Raw genomic sequence first — 26765 nt, 5'->3', positions numbered from 1 at the left:
TTGCTTATAGTTGAAGAAAAACAGACCAAAACACAAAAACTTGACACTGAGAAATGAACCCTGAAAATGAGGTCCAGGTCAAATAAAACTTGCGAGACTGACATGTACATCATAAAATATTACCATACACCAAATATAGTTTACCTATTGCATATAGTATTAGAAAAAAAGATCAAAACTCGAAAAATAAACTTTTACCACTGGACCATGAAAATGGGGTCGAGGTCAGATGACACCTACCAGTTGGACATGTACACCTTACAATCATTGCATATATCAAATATAGTAGACCTACTGCTTATAGTATCTGATATATGGACTTGACCACGAAAACTTAACCTTGTTCACTGATCCATGAAATGAGGTCGAGGTCAAATTAAAGTTGTCTGAAGGGCATGAGGACCTTGCAAGATACGCACATACTAATTATAGTTATCCTATTACTCATAATAAGAAAGAAATTAACATTGCAAAAAATGTTGACTTTTTTTTCAAGTAGTCACTGAACCATGAAAATAAGGTCAAGGACAATGGACATAAGACAGACGGAAACTTCGGAACATAAGGCATCTTTATACAAAGTATGAAGCATCCAGGTCTTCTAGCTTCTAAAATATAAAGTTTTTAAGAAGTTAGTTAACGCCGCAGCCACCGCCGGATCACTATCAATATGTCGATCTTTCTACCACGAAAGTCACAGGCTCGACAAAACCAGACCAAAACTTAACATTTAGCAATTAACCGTGAAAATGAGGTCAAGGTCAAATAAAACATGCCAGACTGACTTGTATATCGTAAATATTTCCATATACCAAATATAGTTGACCTACTGCATACAGTATTAGAAAAACAGACCAAAACACAAAAACCTAACAATGAGCAATGAACCGTGAAAATGAAGTTGTACATCGTAAAATATTTCCATACACCAAATATAGTTGACCTCAGTACTGAATACAGTATTAGATAAACAGACTAAATCACAAAAACTTAACATTGAGCAATGAACCGTGAACATGAGGTCAAGGTCAAATAAAACCTGCCAGTTTGACATGAACATCGTAAAATATTTCCATACATCAAATATAGTAGACCTATTGCTTATAGTATCTCAGATATGGACTTGACCTATAAAACTTAACCATGTTCACTGATCCATGAAATGAGGTCGAGGTCATGTAAAAACTGTCTGACAGGCATGAGGACCTTGTAAGGTACGCCCATACCAAATATAGTTATCTATTACTCAAAATAAGAGAGAAATGAACCTTACAAAAAATCTTAACTTTTTTTTTCAAGTAGTCACTAAACCATGAAAATGAGGTCAAGGACAATGGACATATGACAGACGGAAACTTCATATCATTAGGCAACTAGATACAAAGTATGGAGCATCCAGGTCTTCTACCTTCTGAAACATTAAGCTTTAAAAAAAAATTGGTTAACGCCGCCACAACAAAAGTCGCAGGCTCGACAAAAATCTTAATGCACATAAAGATTTAGCATATCATAGAGCCGCAATAATTCAGTTTTTGGTGAAATCAAACAAAGTATAATTTTGGACCATTTGGACCTCAATGTAGACCAATATAAAAATGGGGCCCAATATCCAAAATAATAATGTAGGGTTAAAACCTCCAAACATTATAGACTTTAAATTAATCCCAAATGAAATTGATTAACAGATTTGTATTTATTTTCAATTAAAGATTTCTTGCTATTCGGCAATACTGTGCTATTGCGCAATACAGTGCTGTTGCACAATACGTACTTAATCTGTTATATATAATAATTTACACACCCTGTTTAGTGTGTATCTCCTGCCATATAAGTATTTGCTGCTTTTCTATATAAATCAGAAATAATCAATATAAATTGAAAAATTTTGGAAAAAAAAAAAAAAAAATTATGAAAAAAAATCCCCAATGATTGAATGGGCCAAACTCAATCCCAGCCTTTCCCATATGATATGGAACATTGTGGTACAATTTCAGAGAGATCCATACACTTACACACAATTTATTGTCCGGAAACTAGGAAAATGCTTGGTTTTTTGTCCCTTATTCTTAAACTGTTGATACCATAATCCCCAAAATCAATCCCAACCTTCCTTTTGTGGTATTGAACCTTCTTATAAAATTTCAAAGAGATCCATTCACTTAAACTAAAGTTTTTGTCCGGAAACCAAATGTATCTTCAGACGACAACGACATGATAGCATTATACGAACGCAAATATTTTGCGGTCGTATAAATAAAACATAAGGGAGCATATTTCGATAGATATAAACAATTAAAAAGTTTAATGAAAAGTAATTGTCCAAAGTGTTTTACGACGGACGGATGAACAGACGGACAATGGTATACCACAATACGTCACGTAAACAGACGTATAAAATTATATAATAGCTAGTCAAACAGCAATTGTTTTCCATTTTTTGTTAATATAAAATGGAGTTTAAATTGATTTTAATATTTACCCTTTTAGCATCAAACTGTACAACTGGTAAAAATCTGTCAATGTTAACAATTATACCAAGTAAAGCAGATGAATCACATGATCCATCAAAAGCTGTGAAGTGTGCCATGTTTGTTTGAAGGAACAATCGGGATAAATCCACAGGACTCTTGACTCGGTAATCATATCTAACTTTATTCAGTCCATGCACACTTTTGTTATTGTTAATTGCTTCATAATTGAGTTTCGTGTTGGAAGAAGAATATCTCCTTAAATAAGATCTAAATGTTTGCTGATTAATTTTGTGCAATCTCGTCAAGGAATAACAAAGTTTTGTAACAACATGCTCAACATAGGTCCTCAGTACTGGAGATATGATTGTATGAAGGCAAATACCCACAACTAACCATCTCTTTTTACTGTCATCTAAATCATCTGGAGGACCTACAAATAAACATACCACTGCATATCAATTCAACAACTGGATGACCTATAAATAAACATGACAATGTATATCAATTCGACAACAATATATAGGGCCTATAAATAAAAATACCACTGCCAGAGATGGGTCCAATTACTTTCAATGTAATTGATTAAATTACAATTACTTTGTCATTTGAACGATTGAATTAAATTAATGATTACATCATTTCTGAAAGTCTCTGATTAAATTAATGATTACATTGGCAAAGTAATCGTGATTCCATCTGATTACAAGGAACTAAAAAAAAAAAGAACATTTTAAATGATGGGAATGAATTAACGTTAAACATGTTAAATATTACTATAGCACTTTTTAGAAATGATTTTGTTTTATATATTTTAAAATGATAATTTCAAACTTCATTTATTTAAGAAACCACAAAAGTTCACTACATACATACAAGTAAGTAAGTAAGTAAGTAAGTAATTTTTATTGGTTTAAAATCCAAAATTACAGAATTGATACCAAGACAATACAAATTTGTTATACACAAACATACAAACATATATATATCATACCTACATGAACATTGTGTTACACTTTATCATCATTGATCTCTGAATTATTTTGACTTCAATTGAATATGGCTTTATAAAGAGTTGTCTTCTGACCTCTTCCAAACTATATATGTATTTCAAGGTGCAGTTTGTGGAAGTTAAAATATGGATGAAATATAGTTACCCGATAAAAACTATGTAAAATTTTAATAGAATTGTTTAAACAGATTGTAAACAAAATACATGTACTATAAATCAATGCATTTTACATGTCCAGTCCAAGTACATACCAAAAATTTACTTATTTTAAACAAGATATTTGGTCAACTTTTAATTTAGTTTGTGCTTATTAGATACATTTTCACATGTCTGATTAATCTTTTATCATATATCTATATTGTCCTACAGCTATACTCAATTGGAAATTGCAATAAAAACAAACCTTAATTGGTTTCCTACCTATCAATTCAGAGTTGACAAAAATCACAATATTAACAAAAGATTATACTGCAGGGTTAAAGAAAAGTAAAATATAACTTAAATATGACAGGTTTTTACGAAATATATATATTTACATCTTAAAATTGTGAATATATGAACAATATCTTTTACTATGGCAAGAGACATAAAATTGAATTATATATGTTTCTTCTTAGGCTACTGATTACTTTTCAATACTGTAACAGTTTATAATTTACTAAAGTATACAAATCAATTAACATGCTTTATAAAGTAAACTATCTTAACTTGTTAAATATTTATTAAATAAGAATAACAAAAAGGATCATTTATTGACTATAAAGTAAACTATCTTAACTTGTTAAATATTTATTAAATAAGAATAACAAAAAGGATCATTTATTGACTATAAACACAGTTCAAGATTTTTTTCCATTGTAATAAGAATGTAATCATAAAGTAATCATGATTACAGGGCATTTTAAAAAGTAATTGATTAAATTAAATTACATGTAATCAGATTTTTGGCTGATTAATGATTACATTGATTACTTGAAAAATTGTAATCAATTACAGCTGATTAACGATTACAATTACAATTACCCCAAGTCTGACCACTGCATATCAATTCTACAACTGGAGGGCCTATAAATATATATACTAAAACATATCAGTTCTACAACGGGAGGGCATATAAATTAGCATACTAATGCATATCAATTCTACAACTAGAGGGCCTATAAATAAATATACAGTACTACCTGTGACATTATCTAATTAATGGTGGCCTTAAAACTATGTCCACCACAATGGCCCTATATGTCCATCATTATACCCCTGTGGCTTAATTAATACACAATGTATGAATAAAAACTAGTCAAGGATAAAGGGAAATCATGACTGCATTGAAGTGTTAAATTATATAACTTACAGGTCAAGTGTCTCAGGTTAAATATATAAGTTTGTCAATTTAATTACTGTGATTATGACAAGCAATTTCAAAAATAAAATGAAATAATAAAACTAGTTAAACATATAGCTTAATAACATTTTTTTTTAAATTGTCTCAGGACTGTTTGGTTTGATGTTATACCTTTTAAATATTCTATCAATTTAAGTTTTTTTTATACATGTATTTTTTGTCAAGTGAAGGATTAACGAATATCATCTTCTAATATGATGACAACTTTCGCAATGCCTGCCTTTTTCTATTGAAAAGGTGTTTCTCAAATTAATTTTCTAAAATCCAAATTGTTTATACTTCGAGATATTTGAGAGACTGGTCATCATTTCACATTGTTTAACAAATGTTTAAGATTATCTTTAGGACTTAAAATAAAATTTAGGCAATTTATTATTTCTCTATTGAATAAATATATTCAAAATATATTTATTACAGCAAGATTTGATAATACTTTTATTGTCATATAAACATACTATAATTAGTTTGTGACAAAAAATAACCACCAAGAACAAACATTATAATTCAAAGAAATAACAATTCTATAAGAAAACAAAACGCATGGGAAAAAAATATTAGGTTTCTGCCCTCAGTTCTAATGACTATTTTATAAAGGAGCCAATATTATTAACATGTTCTGTGTTATAGAACTTAAGCATTTCTTACTTTTTGTTCTTGGATAAGAGACATTATTATGAGAAGGTAAACATTTTTCAAATAGATTATCTCTAAATTGTTTTGTTAATTTTACAATCAAGAAGGAAAAATTCTCCATCGCCCAGAAAGTGGCACAGTTTATATATTCTCTCCTTTCTATGAATTTTATAGTATCCAATATTTTCTGTTTCTAGATTATGACCACTAATTCTTTTTTATTCTAGATCTATTTTCAAATATCTTTCTCATATTTTGAAAAAATATTCTTGGCAAATGTATACCAAGAATATGTATCATGCCAGTCCAGCAGTTTTGACAATATTATACACAGGACAAAAAATGATTTAATTAATAGACCACAAAAATGTCATAATCTATAGAAGTGTACTTTTTATTCTGGAGACAAATCTTGGCTGTTAACTGAAAGAAATTAGCAAAACTGAAGAAATCATATTTGATAAGTTTACAATTGTTTCAAAAAGCAAGATAATTTTTCTTTAAATTATTTCTTTTCATAAGATTCACTTTGTTCTGAGAGATAGGAACATATTTTTCATTATGATTAGCATTTTTAATAAGTATTTCTCAAAATTGTATGATAACTAGGTGGGTAATTGGAAAATTAGTCTCTTTAGTGATTCTTGATGCACAACTCCTGTTAAAATAAAGATAAATAAAAACATTTTTTTCTTAAACTATATAATGATATTTGTAGTTTTCTTGAATAATAATAAATTGTAAAACTTTGTTATCAAAATTTATTGTAAAAGGATTGATTTTGATCATTTTATTTTGTTAAGAAACATGTTAGTTAAATTACTTGCTTCATGGTTCCTTTAAACACATCATTTGCATGATTATAAGGTATACTTAATAATAATTCATTTTATAATATAAAAGAACTATTGAATACAATGTACATCATGTACAATAACTTTTTTATTACTTAGAAAAATACTTATTTAAAGGATTCTCTTTTTTGTTTTCAAATGCTAGTCAATAACTTATCTTTGATTTTTTGTCATTTCTTCTCAAGATTCTTACCAATAAGAATTTAAAGGAATAAGAAACAAAAAAAAATAAAAAAACATACAAATATGAATAAAAACATTTTTTTTTTAATTATAACTTTAGAAAATAAAAATAAAAATAGATAAAGGAGTAGGTTCAGTAAGACCCCTTTTTGGCCCCAAAATATAGCAGTTTTACAAAATTGTGAAAATGTAATCTTTAAGCTGTTTATTGGAAAGTAGAATGTTTCTGCTACATGAATGTGGGCTGTTTTGACAATAAAATACACATATATCAGGTACTAGCATCATTAGGTCATGCTTAATTACTGAAATCTTAAATGCAAGTGGCCGCATTCGTGTTCATTCATAATATTGAAATGTAAGTTGTCTTTGATGATAATACATAATATATATAAAGGCTGAGGATGAACACGGATGCGGCCACTTTCATTTTTGACAAAAATCATCTGAAAAGTAACGTTTTTTTTGGCATATTTGATAGATTTTTCATATTTCAGCTAGAATCGGAGCGTTTTTCATGACTAAATCAGTAAAAATCTATCACATAAACTAATCGAATCAATTAAAATAGACACACTTAAGTGTTTAAAAGTGTCCAAAATCTTTCGTAAGATGAACTTGTAAATTGAGGCCAAAATCTGTCCTTACCAGACCTACTCCTTTAAAGACAGAAAAATCAACAAACAACATTTTATTCTACATTAAAATAAAAAGGTGAAATGTCAGTTTTAAAAGAAATCAGAATTACCTATACAGGTAAATTTAAATGAAACATACATGCTAAAAACTTCAATCCTGATTGATTTCAACAGGTAACATAATTAGATAAAATATCAACCTATGTTTTATGACCCAAATAAATGGTCAATATCTCAAGATTGAATACCCAAATTAATGGTCACCATTATATGTTGACCATACAAAAGGTTGGACATAATTAAGAGGATGTCCCAGGTTGAACTGTACCAATGCATATCAATTCTACAACGGGACGGCCTATAAATAAACATACCAATGCATATCAATTCTACAACTGGAGGACCTATAAATAAAATCACCACTGCATATTAATTCCACAACTGGAGGAACTATGAATAAACATACCAATACATATCAATTGTAAAACTGGTACACATATAAACAAACATACCACTGCATATTATTTCTACAACTGGAGGGCCTATAAATAAACATACCAATCTATATCAATTGTACAACTGGAGGGCCTTTAAATAAACATACTAATACTAACAATTCTACAACTGGAGGGCCTATAAATAAACATGACAATGTATATCAATTCTACAACTGGAGGGCCTATAAATAAAAATACCAATGCATATCGATTCTACAACTGCAGGGCCTATAAATAAAAATACCAATGCATATCGATTCTACAACTGGTATGGAGGGCCTATAAATAAAAATACCAATGCATATCGATTCTACAACTGGAGGGCCTATAAATAAACATACCAATGTATAACAATTCTACAACTGGAGGCCCTATAAATAAACATACTAATACATATTAATTCTACACCTGGAGGACCAATAAAAAAACATACAAATGCATATCAAATGTACAACTGGACGACATATATATATATCTATAGCTATAAATAAACATAGCAATGCAGATCAATTCTACAACAAGAGGGCCTATAAATCAACATACCACTGCATATTAATTCTACCACTGTAGGACCTATAAATAAACATACCAACGCATATCAATTCTAAAACCGGAGGCCCTAAAAATAAACATACCAATGCAAATCAATTGTAAAACGGGAGGGCATATAAATAAACATACCAACGCAAATCAATTCTGGAGGGCCTAAAAATAAACATCATAATCTTTCAGTTAGTTTAATTGAAGTCTGGAGCTGGCTTGTCAGTTAACTGCTAGTACTGAATTTTAATGTGCGTATTGTTATGCGTTTACTTTTCTACATTGGCTAGAGGTATAGGGGGAGGGTTGAGATCTCACAAACATGTTTATATATAACCCGCCGCATTTTTGCGCCTGTCCCAAGTCAGGAGCCTCTGGCCTTTGTTAGTCTTGTATTATTTTAATTTTTGTTTCTTGTGTACAATTTGAAAATTAGCATGGCGTTCATTATCACTGAACTAGCATATATTTGTTTAGGGGCCAGTTGAAGGACGCCTCCGGGTGCGTGAATTTCTCGCTACATTGAATACCTGTTAGTGACCTTCTGCTGTTGTTTTTTTTTCTATGGTCGGGTTGTTGTCTCTTTGTCACATTCCCCATTTCCATTCTCAATTTTATTATACCAACGCAAATCAATTGTAAAACGGGAGGGCGTGTATAAATAAACATACCACTGCATATCGATTCTACAACTGGACGGCCTATAAATAAACATGACAATGTATATCGATTCTACAACTGGAGGGCCTATAAATAAAAATACCAATGCATATCGATTCTACAACTGGAGGGCCTATAAATAAAAATACCAATGCATATCGATTCTACACATGGAGGGCCTATAAATAAAAATACCAATGCATATCGATTCTACAACTGGAGGGCCTATAAATAAAAATACCAATGCATATCGATTCTACAACTGGAGGGCCTATAAATAAAAATACCAATGCATATCGATTCTACAACTGGAGGGCCTATAAATAAAAATACCAATGCATATCGATTCTACAACTGCAGGGCCTATAAATAAAAATACCAATGCATATCGATTCTACAACTGGTATGGAGGGCCTATAAATAAAAATACCAATGCATATCGATTCTACAACTGGAGGGCCTATAAATAAAAATACCAATGCATATCGATTCTACAACTGGAGGGCCTATAAATAAAAATACCAATGCATATCGATTCTACAACTGCAGGGCCTATAAATAAAAATACCAATGCATATCGATTCTACAACTGGTATGGAGGGCCTATAAATAAAAATACCAATGCATATCGATTCTACAACTGGAGGGCCTATAAATAAAAATACCAATGCATATCGATTCTACAACTGGAGGAACTATGAATAAACATACCAATACATATTAATTGTATAACTGGAGGGCCTATAAATAAATATACTAATACATATCAATTGTATAATGCTTATTAATTCTACAACTGAATATGATATTTCCCAACACTGGAGAGTCTGATAAGTTGTCCCTATAATAACACAATCCAATTATATAACCCTTGAAATTTAGACAAAATTTAAATGTATCTGTTGAGTGTCGAAAATGCTGAAACTATGTATTTCTAAACAGTTGAGTATCGCATATGCATTCCAGTCCATAAAATGATTCTGGAGATATGATAACGGTTTTAAAAAAACTGATTGATATTCTTTGAACCTAATGGTCAATGAAATTAAAACTGTTTGAGGTTTGATACACACCTGAATGTTTGGCGCATATGTTTATTAATGACTACCCGGGTATGTGGTCTGCATGAATACATAATCAATTGTCTATTAGTAATTATAACATGAAGATACATATAATCTATTGATAAATATTAAATACAATTAGAGATCCTTTTGTTAATTTTTCAGAAAAATGTGTGAGTTGTGTAAAAATAAATACTTAAAAAAGTAAAATTATAAATAGGAAAGTACATTACATTATTTTTCTCTTTTATGTGTGAAACCCTCCTGATTTAATTCAGATTAAATGTTCAAACAGCCGGTCCAAAACTTCATTTTCTAAAGACAAATAAGTGCAACTGTTTTTCTAATTTCTCAATTCCTTTTTAATGATTTGCAGGATAACAAAATACGGCATTTAAAAAGACAGAAGTGATTCCTATGTGATGCTAAATTTTTGGCTTCAGGCGATACGATACCATCTGTATTAATAAGCGAATTAAGAGAGTCCAGTTGACTGAGGCCTGGGGCATATGACGAAAAAAAGGACAATTAAGTAACAAATAATTTTTTTCTTAAATTGTAGATCTATATCATGTATATTCAACCTACAGACAATCTCTAAACAGACTTTTTTTTATTTTTTTACTGTACAGACAATCATGTAACAATCACTCCTTCGTGATCTTTTATTGGATTTTCGAAAGGGTTAGCTATCAGGGTTTTAGCTGTGGTTTTGAGCGCTAAAGTGCGGAACCTGTCTTGGATAAAGCTCAAGACTAAGGCAGTTGTTGGATAGGCTTAAATCAGCCTAGAAAAATAATTAATTTAATGTCATTCAACTTCTCCGCAAAATAATTATTCACATTAACAATTTCACTTTATTTTTCAAAATAACACATCAAAATGAAACATATGGTTGTTTCCTTCTAGTTTGCATGTTGCAATGTTATCTTTCGAAATAGAGTTCTTTTACAAGATTTATGCCTGACATATATAAAACAGTAACATTCATTGAAAATCCATGTCAGTTTTCTACATCTTTACATAATATTTCTCAGCTCTCTCAATCCAAACAACCAATCGTATTGATGTATTGCATTTTTTTTTAATGAATCAACTTGTTTATTTATTACTATTTCATATATTATTATTTGAATCTGTTATCTTATACAGTATATTATTTCTGAAAACGTTTAAGTATGAAATTTTTAATAAAAGGTTGTACTTCATTGATCATAGATGAAACTGCAACTGAGAGAGAGAGATAAAGATGAAACTTTAACGACAGTCTTCACAATTAACTTTTGGAGACGTAGCCAAGACAATAATTTTTGGGAAAATTTGTATTGATTGTATTTGCCTGAAGTAAAAAGTCCAATAGAAATCGTACAAGCCCTGGCTGTTGGACATCTGTGGCCATGTCTGAGACTTTATATTAGACAGAATATAAGAACATTGTAATTCTCGCTGAAGTTCCAATCTGTACCTTTTTTACAATGCAACTGCTGAATTTTTTTATTTTTTTTCATATAAGTTGTTAGGTTCTACTTTCTTTGTGATGTATAAATGTGAATGCATTGCATGGTATACAATTCTGTCACTTTATTGGTATGCATGCTTATATATCTTTCGATATGATAAGAGAAAAATTAGTTAATTTATAAATCTGAGAATATATGATTTGAACCTTTCTGTAGTTTCGATTTATTGTAATCAAACTGTTAATATGAGTTTTTAAATACTACAGTACTGCATATGACCTTAGAATAATATAGTCATGACTGTTTATTATTTTTCCTTGTACAGCAAACATTTTATGAATTATAATACATTCAATTTGTGCTAGTCAAACTACTAGCAACATGTATTCACGGTCTTAGATCTTTAGATACCAATGTTATGATATTACAGTTTATGAATTTTATTATAATTCTACAGTTATGTATTCTCCGATTTCTCTCGGAATTTACCCAATGGCATTTGATCTTCTTACGTTGAAAACGGCATCGAAAATATGCCCTTTATCATTAGTTGCTATAAGATGCCTTACCTGTACAGTTGTTGCTAGGGTACTCTCTTTGAGGTCCACGTTTCTATTATAAATTGTCGGTAGCTACTCAGTTACAATTGTCATTTGTACCGAAGACATTGAAAGAAGCAGATCAAAAAGGTTGGAAAGGAAATAGTTATAAAGCAAGCAGAAGGATTAGTCAAACAAAGTTAAGTGTTTGAGAAAGGCTGAGACAGTTAGTTCGGTACAAATTGTCCACACGGAGCTGGTGCCAAGGTTTTGCGTTTCACATCTCTCACTATTGTAGTGAGGGTTTGCTGATATACCATGCCTCGGTGCTACCCTGTTGTTCCGACAGTTTAGACAAACATATCAATGAGGTGTCATATGAAAGTTTACATTGTTCAAATTTGTATCATACAAATTAGGCTCCATACATTTAGATTTCAGCCTATAGTTCCATACATTTGGTTTTAACAAGTATCAGACTGAAAGGGTTTTAAACAGTTTTAATTTACCAAGTTCGGGTTAGGTTTTTAGGTGTTGGAATTCATTTTATGTAGTATTTGTTTTGAAATTTGGTAGTATAGCGTAAACTGTTTGACTTTTGAAATTTTGCATTGCTCTTCAAATGCCAAAAAAATGGTACGAACCCAAGGATAAAAATATTAAAACGCCCTCGTCGGTAATTACACGTTAAACCAGTATAGTTGTCTGGTCTGTAATTTAACTGATTGAGTCACAAATTCACAATACCGATAATGACATTTTGGCTGAGTTTGATTACCCATGACAGGTAATGCATACAAAGCAGGAGACTCTTACCCTGTTGACACACACGATCTTGCTCCTTTTGAGATTATTTGAATCCCTGAAAAAGTGTACTTATTTTTTCATACCTATAAGTCATCGAGCACACTGGTCTGCTCTTGTCACATGTACATTTAGGAGAGAAATTGTCTTTTTGTGAATATAAAAATTTAAAAGTCTGTTTGTGCAGGTTAAGAAATTAAAGATTAATATTTTTATAAAGTCTACTATTTTTTATACAATTTTGATAAAAGGTCGTCTCGATTTTTGTACATGTATTTGTGGTCTTCTTTACATCGATATAAGGTCCGTTTGAATATGCTTGGTAACTTAATTTCAAAAGTGCAAATCTTTGCTGCATATCTATCGATTCCTTTGGAAATTTTCCCTTGACTTTCTATGATCTAGCTGTATCTATATTTGGATAATTAGCATATTCCAGAAAGGTTTACAGCCAGTAAAAAAATAAATTGAAGATGGTAATCCAGGAATTTATTCGCATAGCGACATTTTCAAGCAATTTTACAACAAGCTGCTAAGCGTGCTATACTCGTCGTTTGCTACTTAAGGAGGGAAATGATAACATTGAAAGGAAGTTTTGTTTATTTCAACTATTTACTATTTAAAGGGGCACTAGCTACGATATATATAAAAAAATAAAGTATGATTTTTTTTAGATCAATCATTAATCAAATTGGAATAATGAAATAATAATATGCTTTTAGCAATCAATTTCCTTTAATTTTGTTGAAATAAGCGATTAAACATAGTTTTTGACTGATTCACTTGCAAGTGAAAACGTCATCATCATTCTAACCGGTATTCATGTGAACTTCAAGTTAACCCCTAGCTAGATATTGACAACGCATGCATTGTACGTGTACTGGTTATTTAAAGAAAAAGAATGTCAACAATGAAAGTGAAACTACGGTAAATCATTTGATTACTAATTCGATGCACATAAAATCATTCTTATATAGTTAAAAACAATGAGTTACATATATTTTTAATCTATAAAATAAAATCAAACAAACCTATAAAAATGCAATTGCACGTGTTGGTTTAATCTATTCGTATCTTTATTTTTGTTTACATCGCTTATATGGTCTTCTGAGGTCAAATCGATAGTTAATTAGATGGCCTCTGGACTAAAATACACACGAAACGAACCTATATATTATCTACCCCATGCTCTGTAAACTGTTTATTTTAGACTTTTGATAGTTTGGATAAATGTTTTACATTGTTATAAACCAAATATGAGAATTTCAGCCAAATCGGTTACAATGAATTTGACAGCTAGTGCCCCTTTAACAGAACGTTTAAATATTTACAGGGGTGGTAATATTTTGTCACCAGATTTCCCACTTATCTATCATTTATAAAGAGGATTTAAAGTTTGCACATGATAAATGTCACTGTTTTGCTGATAGAATAGTTAACAAAGAATACCTAAAATTTTGTAACATTGTTATTCATATGATCTAATAATGCCACCAGTATTGTTCACTGTAATTTTCAATCAGATTTTTGATATTGATAAAATATTAAGATGTCATCTATTGTTATTTCAGGAATATTTTCTAAATCGATCGTATCTTTAATTTCTGAATGAAATTGTGTCATGAAGCCCATGCTTGATGTTCTTGGCATCCCCGAAACGGTTATATCATATTAATCAATGGTAAAAGAGAATCATTTTAGATTGCATTTGTATGTGTTGATACATCATTATTGCCCTTAAATTAGAGCATCATTGGTGCTGTGATCCCGCCAATTTTGTAGCTGGTCAGATATATTTTTTAAATTATATCAACTCATGTAAGACATTTCAAGACAACCATCATCACCAACAAAACTTGGTAAAAGTGATTTTGGTAAAAAGTTTAATTAAAAAAATACAGAAAATATTAGGGGACAATCTGAAATAAAAGTATAACTTTCTAATGCAAACAGACAACACAAGGATTGAAAAGTAGAACGTTATTTTCATTATTATTACGCTTAAAAATTACCAGAAAAAAAAATCCTTTCAAAATCATTCCTTTTAGATCATAAAAGTATGAGCAAAACAATTACTGCTTCTTAGGTACATCTGACAACCAAAGTGATTGGAATTACAGATGGAAATCCTAGGAGAGTTCTATGCATAATTTCAGTTCATATTCTCAGGTTTTGTGATGAACAAAAAACTTAATATATCACTATTGCAGCAAGTGAAAAAGATTATCATTTTATATTTTTTTTCATTTAATAAAACAAGCTCTAAATTTACTTGTAAATCTTATCACTCGAAATGATTACATAGATCCAGCATGGCTGAATCAAAAATTATGTCGGTCACAACTCGTCTATACTCAGTGCAATATAAAGTTAAACAAATGGCTATTATCATGATTTTCCACAATTTAACCATGTTAACTTAGTTATTACCCCAATTTCACGGTCCACTAAACACAGAAATGATAGTGCGAGTAGGGCATCTGTGTACTATGGACACATTCTTCTTGGGCAATGTTATTAAATTTATTTAGGCCAAATAAAAATATATGTGTGGTTCCAGTAACCCTACCGTCCCTACTTTTTCGGCTTAAAAATAGCCTACCCTAAAGATTTTATTGTCATTTTTTATTAAGCACTGTTAAACTCAGAATGTTGCTCCATGCATAGACTCAATGTCAAAAAAACATAAAATAAAAAAAAATCCCTACCTACCTACCCTAACTTTTTTCAGATGTAACTGGAACCACACATATTTTTTTATTTGGCCTTACATTGAAGTTCAACATGTTCAAAGGGTCCAAAATTTAACTTAATTTGAAATCTTAATTTGATTTTATGCTGAATCTATTAAACTATATCTTTATACATGTACCATATTTATTCTGTGTTAGAAACCATATTCTTTTCAAATATTTAATCTTATTACAAATTCGGAGCTGTATCATGCTTGAATGTTTTGTTCAAACTTGCATTTTTTCTTCATCTTCCATAAAATTTGTCCATTACTGAGATAACTGGTGTTTTTTTTTAATGAAACTTTAATGAAAAGATTAGCACAATATGTGGATGATTATCTGATGTCAAACATTTTCAAGATGGCCACCAAGGATCTTGTCATCTTTATTTCCTGTCAGTGGTATACATGTACATGAACATTAACAAAATGTGGTATGATTGCCAATGAGAACAAATCACATACAAGTAAAGCTATAGGTCCTCATATGCCATATGGCCTTCAATGCACAAGACCAATACTGCATATCTATTCAGCCATAAAAGGCCAAAATTTAGAAAATGAAAAAAATATGTAGGTAAGCTAACAGCCTGATCTGTATATGTATGTTTTGTGGTTTTCAGATCTAGACTCACAGCTAACTGAACTTTTACAACAGTCAACATCAGATTGGAAGACTGATCATGCTTCTGACAGAAACAATTTCAACCAACCAAACAAGCAACAGAAACTTTGCATCTTTAAAACACCACTTAAATCTTCCATAAGATGATGTCTCAAAAAATAATAGTTCATCATTTATGAAGATTTTAATGTTATGGATTTTCTTTTACAAGAAAGTTAATGTACACTTGTTTTTATAGTAAAATCTTGCTGTTCAAGTATAAAAAACACATTTAACTTTATTGAAATTTGAAGATTCATATGACTTATTTTAATTTTGTTATTTCTCCGGATGTGATGTAGGACCTCATAGGTACAGTCATGACAGTAATCTTAACAGCTATCCAATTTCATTCAAAATTCTTTATAAATTTTGCACTAGTATATATAGACTAAGTAATATGTTTTTTCGTCTAGTTATGGGATTTTTATGGCCTCGCAACAAAGTTGTTGGTGCCATATGGTTTTACCCTTGTCCGAAATTCCGTAATTCCATCATTCCATCATTCCAAAACAAACCATTATACAGTGTTTTTTTCTAAACGCCTTCAGATATTGGCATGAATTTTGGTATGTAAGTTGACCATGATGAGTTACAGATCAAGTTTAAGTTTTGTTCCGCTCTGCTAATTTTTGTTGAAATTACGGGCTATGGACTTGATAAATTGTTGAAAATCACAGTTATATACACTTTTTTTCTAAACGCTTTCAAATATTGGGCTGATTTTTGGTGTGTGAGTTACTCATGATGAGTTACAGATCAATTATAAGTTTCGTCCTGCTATGCTAATATTTGCTGTAATGTAGACCAATTTGAAAACGGGACCAAAAATTAAGAATCTACATACACAGTTAGATTCGGCATATCAAAGAACCCCAACTATTCAATTTTTGATGAAATAAAACAAAGTTTAATTTTGGACCCTTTGGGCCCTTTATTCCTAAACTGTTGGGACCAAAACTCCCAAAATCAATACCAACCTTCCTTTTATGGTCATAAACATTGTGTTTAAATTTCATTGATTTCTATTTACTTAAACTAAAGTTATTGTGCGAAAACCAAGAATAATGCTTATTTGGGCCCTTTTTTGGCCCCTAATTCCTTAACTGTTGAAACCAAAACTCCCAAAATCAATCCCAACCGTTCTTTTGTGGTCATAAACCTTGTGTCAAAATTTCATAGATTTCTATTAACTAAAACTAAAGTTATAGTGCGAAAACCAAGAAAATGCTTATTTGGGTCCCTTTTTGGCCCCTAATTCCTAAAATGTTGGGACCAAAACTCCCAAAATCAATACCAACCTTCCTTTTGTGGTCATAAACCTTGTGTTAAAATTTCATAGATTTCCATTCACTTTTACTAAAGTTAGAGTGCTAAAACTAAAAGTATTCGGACGGCGGCGACGACGGCGGCGACGACGACGACGGCGGCGACGACGACGACGACGCAGACGACGACGCCAACGTGATAGCAATATACGACGAAATTTTTTTCAAATTTTGCGGTCGTATAAAAACTATAAAAATGACAAAATCTAACTTCCCAAAATTTTTCTGAAAAATTGGGATGTAACATCTATGAGCTATTGTGCCTGAAGTGTGTAGATTTACAAATTTTCATAGTTTTCTGCTAATATCTGACAGCTTTATCAATATATGATATAAAAATAAATTGCAAAAGTGGTCAAAAAAACTTATTCTGAATTGTTTCCCAAGAGAAAACGAACACGGGATCCATCGGGATCCCAATGCAATCCCGGTGAAATTGTCGGGATAAACCGGGATAAACATCTGGAGGCGGGATCCCATTCGGGATAAATATTTGAAACTGGGATCCCATTCGGGATAACTGTCTGAAGCCGGGATTCCAGTCAAGATGAAACGGGATAAATATCGGACACTGGGATCCCAATCGGGATAACTGTCTGAAGCTGGGATCCCAATCGGAACTGTTTAAAGCCGGGATCCCAATTGGGATGAATTGAATGTCTGAAGCTGGGATCCCAGTCTAGTTAAAACGGGAAATTGTATGAACCATAATTATGATGTTGAAAATATGTAAGTGTTTGGTTTCTGTGGTCGGGTTGTTGTCTCTTTGACACATTCCCCATTTTCATTTTCAATTTTATTTTTATATATGTCTCTGATAACATCAAGTACAGGTTATTGGTGTTAATTAACAATGTGTATGACACCAAAGCTGTCAGGTGAAGCCAATCACATTTAAGTGTCACTTAATATTCAGTTTGACAGATATTTACAAGTCAGAAAAATGCCGAGATTTTCGCGATAAAAATGGCAGAGCGTCCGAGAAATGTCAACGAGTGTTTTGCCAGGGGCGGATTTAGGCGGGGGCGTGGCGGGCGTGCGCCCCCCTAAAATTTGCAAAGCATGGGTTTTACTTCAACATATTTAATTATCAGAAGAAACCATTCAATCTTTTTTAACATTCAAAGTATATAAAACAGTCAGTTTAACAGAATCAACGTGATTACTAATCAAATGACCTACGCTTTATTAAAGTTCTATAAATAATTTCAAAGGAAGGTGTCAAACGCGGAGCAGCGTTTGATGACAAATATAATAGGTTTTTAGCAGTTAAAGTAAAAACAAATGTTACATTGTATTTGCGGTTTTTGGAAAATGACGCAGTCATTGTTCCATTACTGGCGACCTGAACTTCATTCCATTCTCTGCCTACCGCGCTTGGTTTCGTATTTACTATTTTCTATACAAACTGGAATTTGCTTGTGTTATGCATGAGAGGTCATTGTGTAGTAATCAGCCAGGAACCAGTTTACAAACTAACTGGTTTCTGCTTGTATTCCAATACACTCGAACAAAGTGTTGTAGTTTGACGGGAACCAGTTTAGAATTTGTAAACTACAAAACGTAATCGGTAATTGTTCATTCCGTTTTGATGTTTCATACCGACTTTTATGGTTTGAATAAGCTAAAGACCCTTCAAATATTAATGTGATAGGTATATTAAAGACTGTTTCCAAAAGGATGGAACTGTTTTGCTTTCAAAGTCGTACTATAGTGATATCTGTGATATCTGTAATGTACGGATTTCCACTCTCACCGGTTAGTTTCTTCTTTTACACGTGCTTTTGAAACTTCCTGTTTAAACATCGCAAGTTTTAAAATTGTTTTTTGAGTGAATTTAACTTATTTTAACAATCATGAAGCGTTCCAGAATCATTTTCAAGCAGTTTCTTCTTCTCTTTGATGATGGAAAATAGGTTTTTCTCAAGAAAATACCGCAAACGATCGCAGAGGAATTGAAACGTACAAGTCAAGTCGGCACCTGGTTAAACTGGCATCTAGTCAAATCGGCACCTATTTGACGTCAATTCGGCATCCAATAATATTTTTTATAATATTTTCTATTCAATTAATTAATAACTGTTACCAAGTACATAGTGAATATGTTGTTGTGTATTAAGTTAAACAACGAAACCAAAGTGAAATTATGTTGTTGTGTATAATGCCTTAAAGGTTAACAACGAAGCCCTTACCCAAGCTGTTGTTTTAACAATTAGACAATTATTAAAATAAAATGGAAAACTATGAGTCCCTTTCAATTAATCAAACTTTCATGCCAAATAATAAGCAAATTTAAGGTGTTTATTTTTCAGTAAAGTTTAAAAAGCATTAAACAAACAATCCTGTAAAATGCTCAACTGGTTTAAATAATGCATAAAAATATTCAATATCTCATGTATAATCCAAATAATTATGACGTCTGGCAAGGCTATTTTTTTTTCTTTCTGTGATGTCTTCCTACGAAGTTCGTAGGAAGGCTTCGTAGGAAGGCGTCCCAGAAAAAAATTAACACAGCCTTGCGGTCATAGAAAGGTGTCCCAGAATAAAATTAAAAAAGCCTTGCCAGACGTAATAATTATTTTGACTACTCATATATATATCATTAAAAATACACCAAAAGAGTCATTAAGTTGAGAAAAATAAATATATACAAAATGTACATGAACACCCAAAAATGTGAAAGTTAGTATTTAAACTCTTTTTGCTCAAATATTGAAAAAAATTCTGGCAACCCCTTACTTATTTTTACTCTTTTTGCTTAAAATACTGTTAAAATTTATATTTAATATGGGTGACGCATTGACTATATCGGGTGTCGATTTAACCAGGTGCTGATTTGTCCAGGTGCCAATTTAACCAGGTGCCGGTTTGACTAGAATTCTTTGACAAATGTTTGAAATTACCTGAGTTTCATTAGACCTTTGATAACAGTAACAAAAAGATTATTTACTTAATATTTTGTGGGAGAAGGGGGTTCAGACTATGTGGTATCAGGTCTGTTCGCGCCCAATACACTTTCGCACCATACACGTTCGCACCTCGCACGTTCGCACCCAAGGTCCGTTTGCACTCTACTCATTCGCGCCCAATTTTAATTCAAATTCAAGTTGAATAATTGGAAAATCATGATTGTTGTTTTAAATTGATTTGGTGTAAATACTGAATGTATTTATAGCTTTGTATGAGTAAAACATTGAAGATTTTGAAGGAAAAACACAAAAGATAAGTGTTTTTAACAGCTTGGTCCCTTTGATCTGAAACAACGAAACAATAAAATATAGGAACCAAAATATAGCAATCCACTATTATAACCAAAACATGATAAAATCTATTCAACACACAGAAAAAAACATAGTCAGAATCTCACTTCATTTTGAAAGAAGTCAATGAAACAAAGTTATAGCAATACACTAACCAAAACATGATTAAGAGTTATTCAACACAAAATAAACGTTGACAAAATACCACTTTATTCAGAAAGGATTATGATAACTTTAACAATATGCTATCTAAAACATGATTAAGATTTATTCAACACAAAAAAAAATGCTGTCTCACTTTATTTTGAGACAATGACAACAATTATACTTATAAGAAAACACTTGCTTACAGAGTTATTAAACACAAAACAAATTAAGATTGGGTGCGAACATGTAGGGTGTGAAAGTGAAAGGGGCGAACATGAGTGGGCGCGAACGGACCCGGATTCAGACTATGTACCAGTGAGAAATATACAAGCCTTTCTACGGTATTTATTTGTACAATTCAGGTAGTCTTGACCTATTCATTTGTCTTAAAAACAGCCAGTTGTCACCTTCACTTCACACACACACACACATATACGAATATCAATTATATGCTTACGAGACATGTTGCACTGTTACTAATTACGGTATGTGAAAATCAAGACTTGCATAAAAACTATCCCAATATTAGAGACAGTGGCGTCATTTTTCTTCAGAGCTTTCAGCTCTTTGATTATAATAGATTTGTTTGATAATCGAAGTTCCAAAAAATCCCTTACTCACTTTCACAATTTCATCATGACACGGTCAAGAAAACAGTGAGATTCTTTTATAATATCCGTAATGAAAGATAGAAATACTGTTTCAAGCGAAAGGTAAGTTTATTAATTTGTTTCTCTGCGTCTATATATATTATTTATTTCTCACTTGCAACCTAAATATTTAGCCGAATTCTGTACCGTATTACTGTATGCATGGGATCCCAAGAAAATAAATATAACTGCGTAAATGCATCTCATTCTGATTTAAGTTGTTAGTGGCGAACACAGTGAAGTCTGTCACGACCTCCGAAAATCAAAAATGTAAAAAACAGATAGTATGAAAGGACAATTAAAAATCGCTGATAAAAGTAGAAATTTTCGTTTGAAAAATATATTGGTCAGGTGAGCAATTGTGATCTGTGTCGTCTCACTTTCCGTCCGTCTGTCCACCCGTCTATCTGTAGATTGTTGTCAGGTGTGGATTAAGGCAGTTTCAGCTTGAAACTTTAATTTCTCGCTAATTTTACCACACAATAGTTCGAGTTATCTACATTTCACCCCTTTAGAAGAATATTTCAATAGTTTTGCCTAAAGAAACCTCCAAATAAAATTTAATAAAACTTTGCGACCCCCCCCCCCCCCCCCCTAACTGGAAATCCTGGATCCGCCCCTGTTTGCCAGACAAGCTTGGGCGTTTCTGATATTCCCAAGTTCCCATAAGTGCGTTTCTATTAGTTGTCGTCCGGCATCAATGATAAGATATTGATCGACATTGTAAAACTTTGATTTCTCAACTTATGTAAACTGTAAAAAAAAATCATAACCACGTGCTTTGTTTTCAACTGTACTGACCAGTTCGACGTACCCTAGAAAATACTGTCCTAAATAATGCGGCCACTATCTTATCCGGGATCCGCATGCACCATGTGCCGATTAATAAAGTAAAATTTTCTTATATTTAGTAAAAACTGGCCAGTAATTAATACTTTTATGCGATACCTTTAATTTATTTATAACACCGTTTACGGAGACAGATCAACTTCTGGCCGATATAATTTGTGGCGAGATTCGACGTTATAGTGTACTGGTAAAAACGTCATCAAAATCTGATTACGCTGATCAGGATTTACAGAGGAACAAGATGATGCAGATGTATTCAGATAAGTGCATTAATAATTTAATTTAACATCTGTATATGTGCATATAATGATTATAAAAATAATTTATTGAGGATCTATGATTTTTTATGATTTTATTTGAGCAAATCAACACCAGAAAGTCTGAAAGCATGAATTGAAAATATATTTATTTTTAACATATATACAATGAATAAACTTGTTCAATGTTGTCACATAACAGGCATAACTAGTAGGTATGTAAAAATTTAATTCAGTTGTGTATATGTTTATTTGGTAAAAATAATAAGTCGCTACTCCTTTCTTCAGTGGATAAAATAGGGGGAGGGTAATTAATTTGCCAAAAAAATTCAAATAGCCTTCAAAGACTTCATAATTATTTGCTACTGTATAAACATGCAATAATATTTCTATTGAATTTGTTGCTTCAAAACGTATTGAACAAATGATTCTTTGTGGATTTTTTTGATACTTTTAGGGGATTTAATGATATTTTTAAATGGAGCTGCCAACGGAACAGATTGCATGCAGATATTCCAGTTACCATAATTTACTCAGCAATACTTAACTAGTTGGAAGTACAGAGACAGCAAATTAATTAACAGAAGGGAGAACATGACATGTATCCTTTTGCATAAATAATCCAGGAATCCCAGTGGCAGTTCAATTTGAATTGGTGCATGTATATCCTGCTGGGATTTATTTTTGGTATCCCGCTTTTTTTTTCGGGAATCCCAGTATATTTCCACTGGGATTTACATCGAGATCCCGCTTCTTTTACGGGAATCCCGAAATTTTATCCCAGTACATTTACATCGGGATCCCGCTTCTTTTGCGGGAATCCCGAAATTTTATCCCAGTGGGATCCCAATTGAAATCCCACAATATCCCAGTACATTTCAACCGGGATTTGCATCGGAATTCCCGGATTTTGGGCGGGATTTCCAAAATTTTATCCCGGTGGAATTAGATGGGATCCTACTTGGAATCCAATCAAAATTCCAGCCGGGATTCCAGTGGAATTCCAGATTTATTTTCTCTTGGGTTAACCTCTTGTAGTAAATTTATTGCTTTTGAAATATGTGTTTTTTATCGTTTTTATGTGCACAATTTGTCAATTCAAGCTATTTACATTACTAAGGTGCACCAATGTGCCAAATATGAACTCATTTGGCAAAAGTGGCATTCGGACGGTTTTGCATGGTTTTCTGGCAGATTGGCTCTTAATGAAGACTGAATGTCTAATATATGCGTCTGGGTTGCAGTCCCGTTGATGAATTGCCAACATCTATTATCATTAACATGATTTTCCACTAGTTCAATCCAACTGTATACTACTTATTGAAACTTATAGAACTGAATAATCTCACGCACCCCCTTTCGGTATTCCAAGAACTACAAGACTAGGGTTGATACCATCAGTTCATTTCGAATATTTTAAATTCACAGAAATAAAAAAAAATTGCTTCTAACCAATATATTTCAGACTAAGCATGATTATATCAATCATTGGTTAACAGTTCATCTTAGCAGTACAAATATAACACAAAATCAATGTATACCTGTATTTCGTGGTAATTTTTTCTGTATATCTTCTACTTGTTTCTGTAAATAAGGTGGTATTTTCCGTTTTAATGGCCTAGGTTTAGTAGTTAGTATTTTCCGTTTAAATGGCCTAGGTTTAGTAGTTCTTGGTATTTTCCGTTTTAATGACCTAGGTTCAGCTGGTTCGGACATCCTGTTCTATCTTACACTTTCATTCATTTAAACAGCTGTCTTTTAAGTTATTTTTGCACCATAACTGCAAATATATGAAAAGTTGATGAGATATATTGCTGATCAATATTGCTGTTTACAGTTTCGAACTGTCCATTAGAGTTTTCAAGATAATAGGAATAAAATGTTTCACTGAATGCAGAGGTCGAACCCTGAACAGTTAGGGCAAGTTTGGACACAATATTCAAGCTTGATACTGTCTGAATTTGGATTATGATAAAAAAAAAAAAAACATAATATAGGTTTCTGACACAAAACAAATGTGGTCAAAGATCTAAAAAAATCGGACATTTAATTTACTTAGAATGGTCTGATATGTAACATCTAACAACATGGTTAGATTCAGCATATAAAAACAAACCATTTAATTGTATTTGAAATCAAACCAAGTTTAATTTTGGACCCTTCAAACCTTGATATGGACTAATTTGAAAACAGGGCCCAAAATAAATGCACAATAAGTTTAATTTTGGACCCTTTTGACCTCAATGTAGACCAATTTAAAAATGGGGCCCAATATCTCAAAAAGTAATACAAGGTTAGAACCCCCAAAAATTAAAGACTTTAAATCTATCCCATTGAAATTGGTAAAAAAATATATTTTCAATTGAAGATTTTTGCTATTGCGCAAAACTGTGCAATTGAATATTTTTGCTATTGTGCAATACCGTGTAATTGAAGATTTTTTGCTATTGCGCAATACTGTACAATTTAATATTTTTGCTATTGTGCAATACCGTGTAATTGAAGATTTTTTGCTATTGCGCAATACTGTACACTTGAAGATTTCTTTCTATTGCGCAATACTGAGCAATTGAAGATTTCTTGCTATTGCACAATACTGTGCAATTGAAGAAATACTGTGCAATTGAAGTTTTCTTGCTATTGTGCAATACTGTGCAATTGAAGAAATACTGTGCATTCATGCTATTGCGAAATACTGTGCAATTGAAGATTTCTTACTATTGCGCAAAACTGTGAAATTATTTGAAATTTCAAAACAAATTCAGAAAAAAAATATGAACCCCCCAAAAAATTGAAAAAATATCCCCCCAAAATTTTTTAGCCTCTTTGAGTATTTACTGCCCAACTCCAAGCCTCCCCGTTGTGGTATGGAAACTGGTAGTACAATTATAGAGAGATCCATACACTTTAACACAAGTTCTTGTCTGGAAACTAGAAAAATGTTTGGTTTTTTCACCCCTTTTTTGCCCCTTTTTCTTAATGCTTGGGCCAATTACCCCAAAACTCAACCCAAGCCTTCCCTTTGTGATATGGCACCTTGTGCTACAAAGTCAGAGAGATTCATACACTTACACACGAGTTATTATCCGGAAACTACAAAGATGGTTGTTTTAGCCCCCTTTTGGCCCTTAATTCATTGTGTGGAATTGTACCTTCTGGTAAAATTTCTTAGAGATCCATTCACTTAAACTTAAGTTATTGTCCGGAAACCAAATGTGTCTTCGGACGACGACGTTGAGGATGCCGACGACAACGACGACATCATAGCATTATAAGACGCAAAAAAATGTTTGCGGTCGTATAAACTAGAGGCTCTAAAGAGCCTGTGTCGCTCACCTTGGTCTATGTGCATTTTCTGTTTACAAAACTTTCAATTTTTCGAAAAACTAAGGATTTTCTTATCCCAGGAGTAGATTACCTTAGCCGTATTTGGCACAACTTTTTTGAATTTTGGGTCCTCAATGCTCTTCAACTTTGTATTTATTTGGCTTTTTGAACTATTTTGATCTGAGCGTCACTGATGAGTCTTATGTAGACGAAACGCGCGTCTGGCGTATAAAATTATAATCCTGGTACTTTTGATAACTAATTAAACAAAGGACACAAATGGATCCATGACAAAATTGTATTTTGGTGATGGTGATGTGTTTGAAGTTCTTACTTTACTGAACGTTCTTGCTGCTTATAATTATATCTATAATAAACTTTGCCCATTAGTAACAGAGAAAAATATTTGGTAAAAATTTACAAATTTACCAAATTAATGAAAATTGTTAAAAATTGACTATCAAGGGCAATAACTCCTTAGGTCATGTTGACTTATTTGTAGATCTTACTTTGATGAACATTATCACTGTTTACAGTTTATCGCTATCTATAATAAGTATTCAAGATAATAACCAAAAACAGCAAAATTTCTTTAAAAATTACCAATTGGAGGGCAGCAACCCAACAACCGGTTGTCCAATTCATTTGAATATTTCAGGGCAGATATATATTGACTTGATTAACAATTTAACTCCTTGTCAGATTTCCTCTAAATGATTTGGTTTCAGAGTTATAAGCAAACAAGAGTGCACACACTGAAATGTCTCGCCTTCTTTACTAATCATTGATATTATG

General features: G+C 31.9%; 1 protein-coding gene across 1 annotated transcript in view; it reads right to left on the bottom strand.

The window, feature by feature from the left end:
* LOC134698047 (uncharacterized) overlaps nt 1-24359 on the bottom strand; it is a 44898-nt gene extending 20539 nt beyond the window's left edge. The window contains exons 1-4 of the mRNA XM_063560335.1: nt 24185-24359; nt 8369-8392; nt 8029-8058; nt 2480-2901 (exon numbers count right to left, since the gene is read on the bottom strand). Of these exons, the coding sequence (XP_063416405.1) occupies nt 2480-2901; nt 8029-8058; nt 8369-8392; nt 24185-24359 (651 nt within the window). The remainder of the gene's footprint in view (nt 1-2479; nt 2902-8028; nt 8059-8368; nt 8393-24184) is intronic.
* Nucleotides 24360-26765: the final 2406 nt, after the last annotated feature.

The sequence above is a fragment of the Mytilus trossulus genome, chromosome 14, assembly GCF_036588685.1.
Source record: "Mytilus trossulus isolate FHL-02 chromosome 14, PNRI_Mtr1.1.1.hap1, whole genome shotgun sequence".
In the NCBI taxonomy this organism is placed as follows: domain Eukaryota; kingdom Metazoa; phylum Mollusca; class Bivalvia; order Mytilida; family Mytilidae; genus Mytilus; species Mytilus trossulus.
The sequence above is the reverse complement of the archived record's forward strand: the minus strand, read 5'-3'. Positions and strand labels throughout refer to the sequence as shown.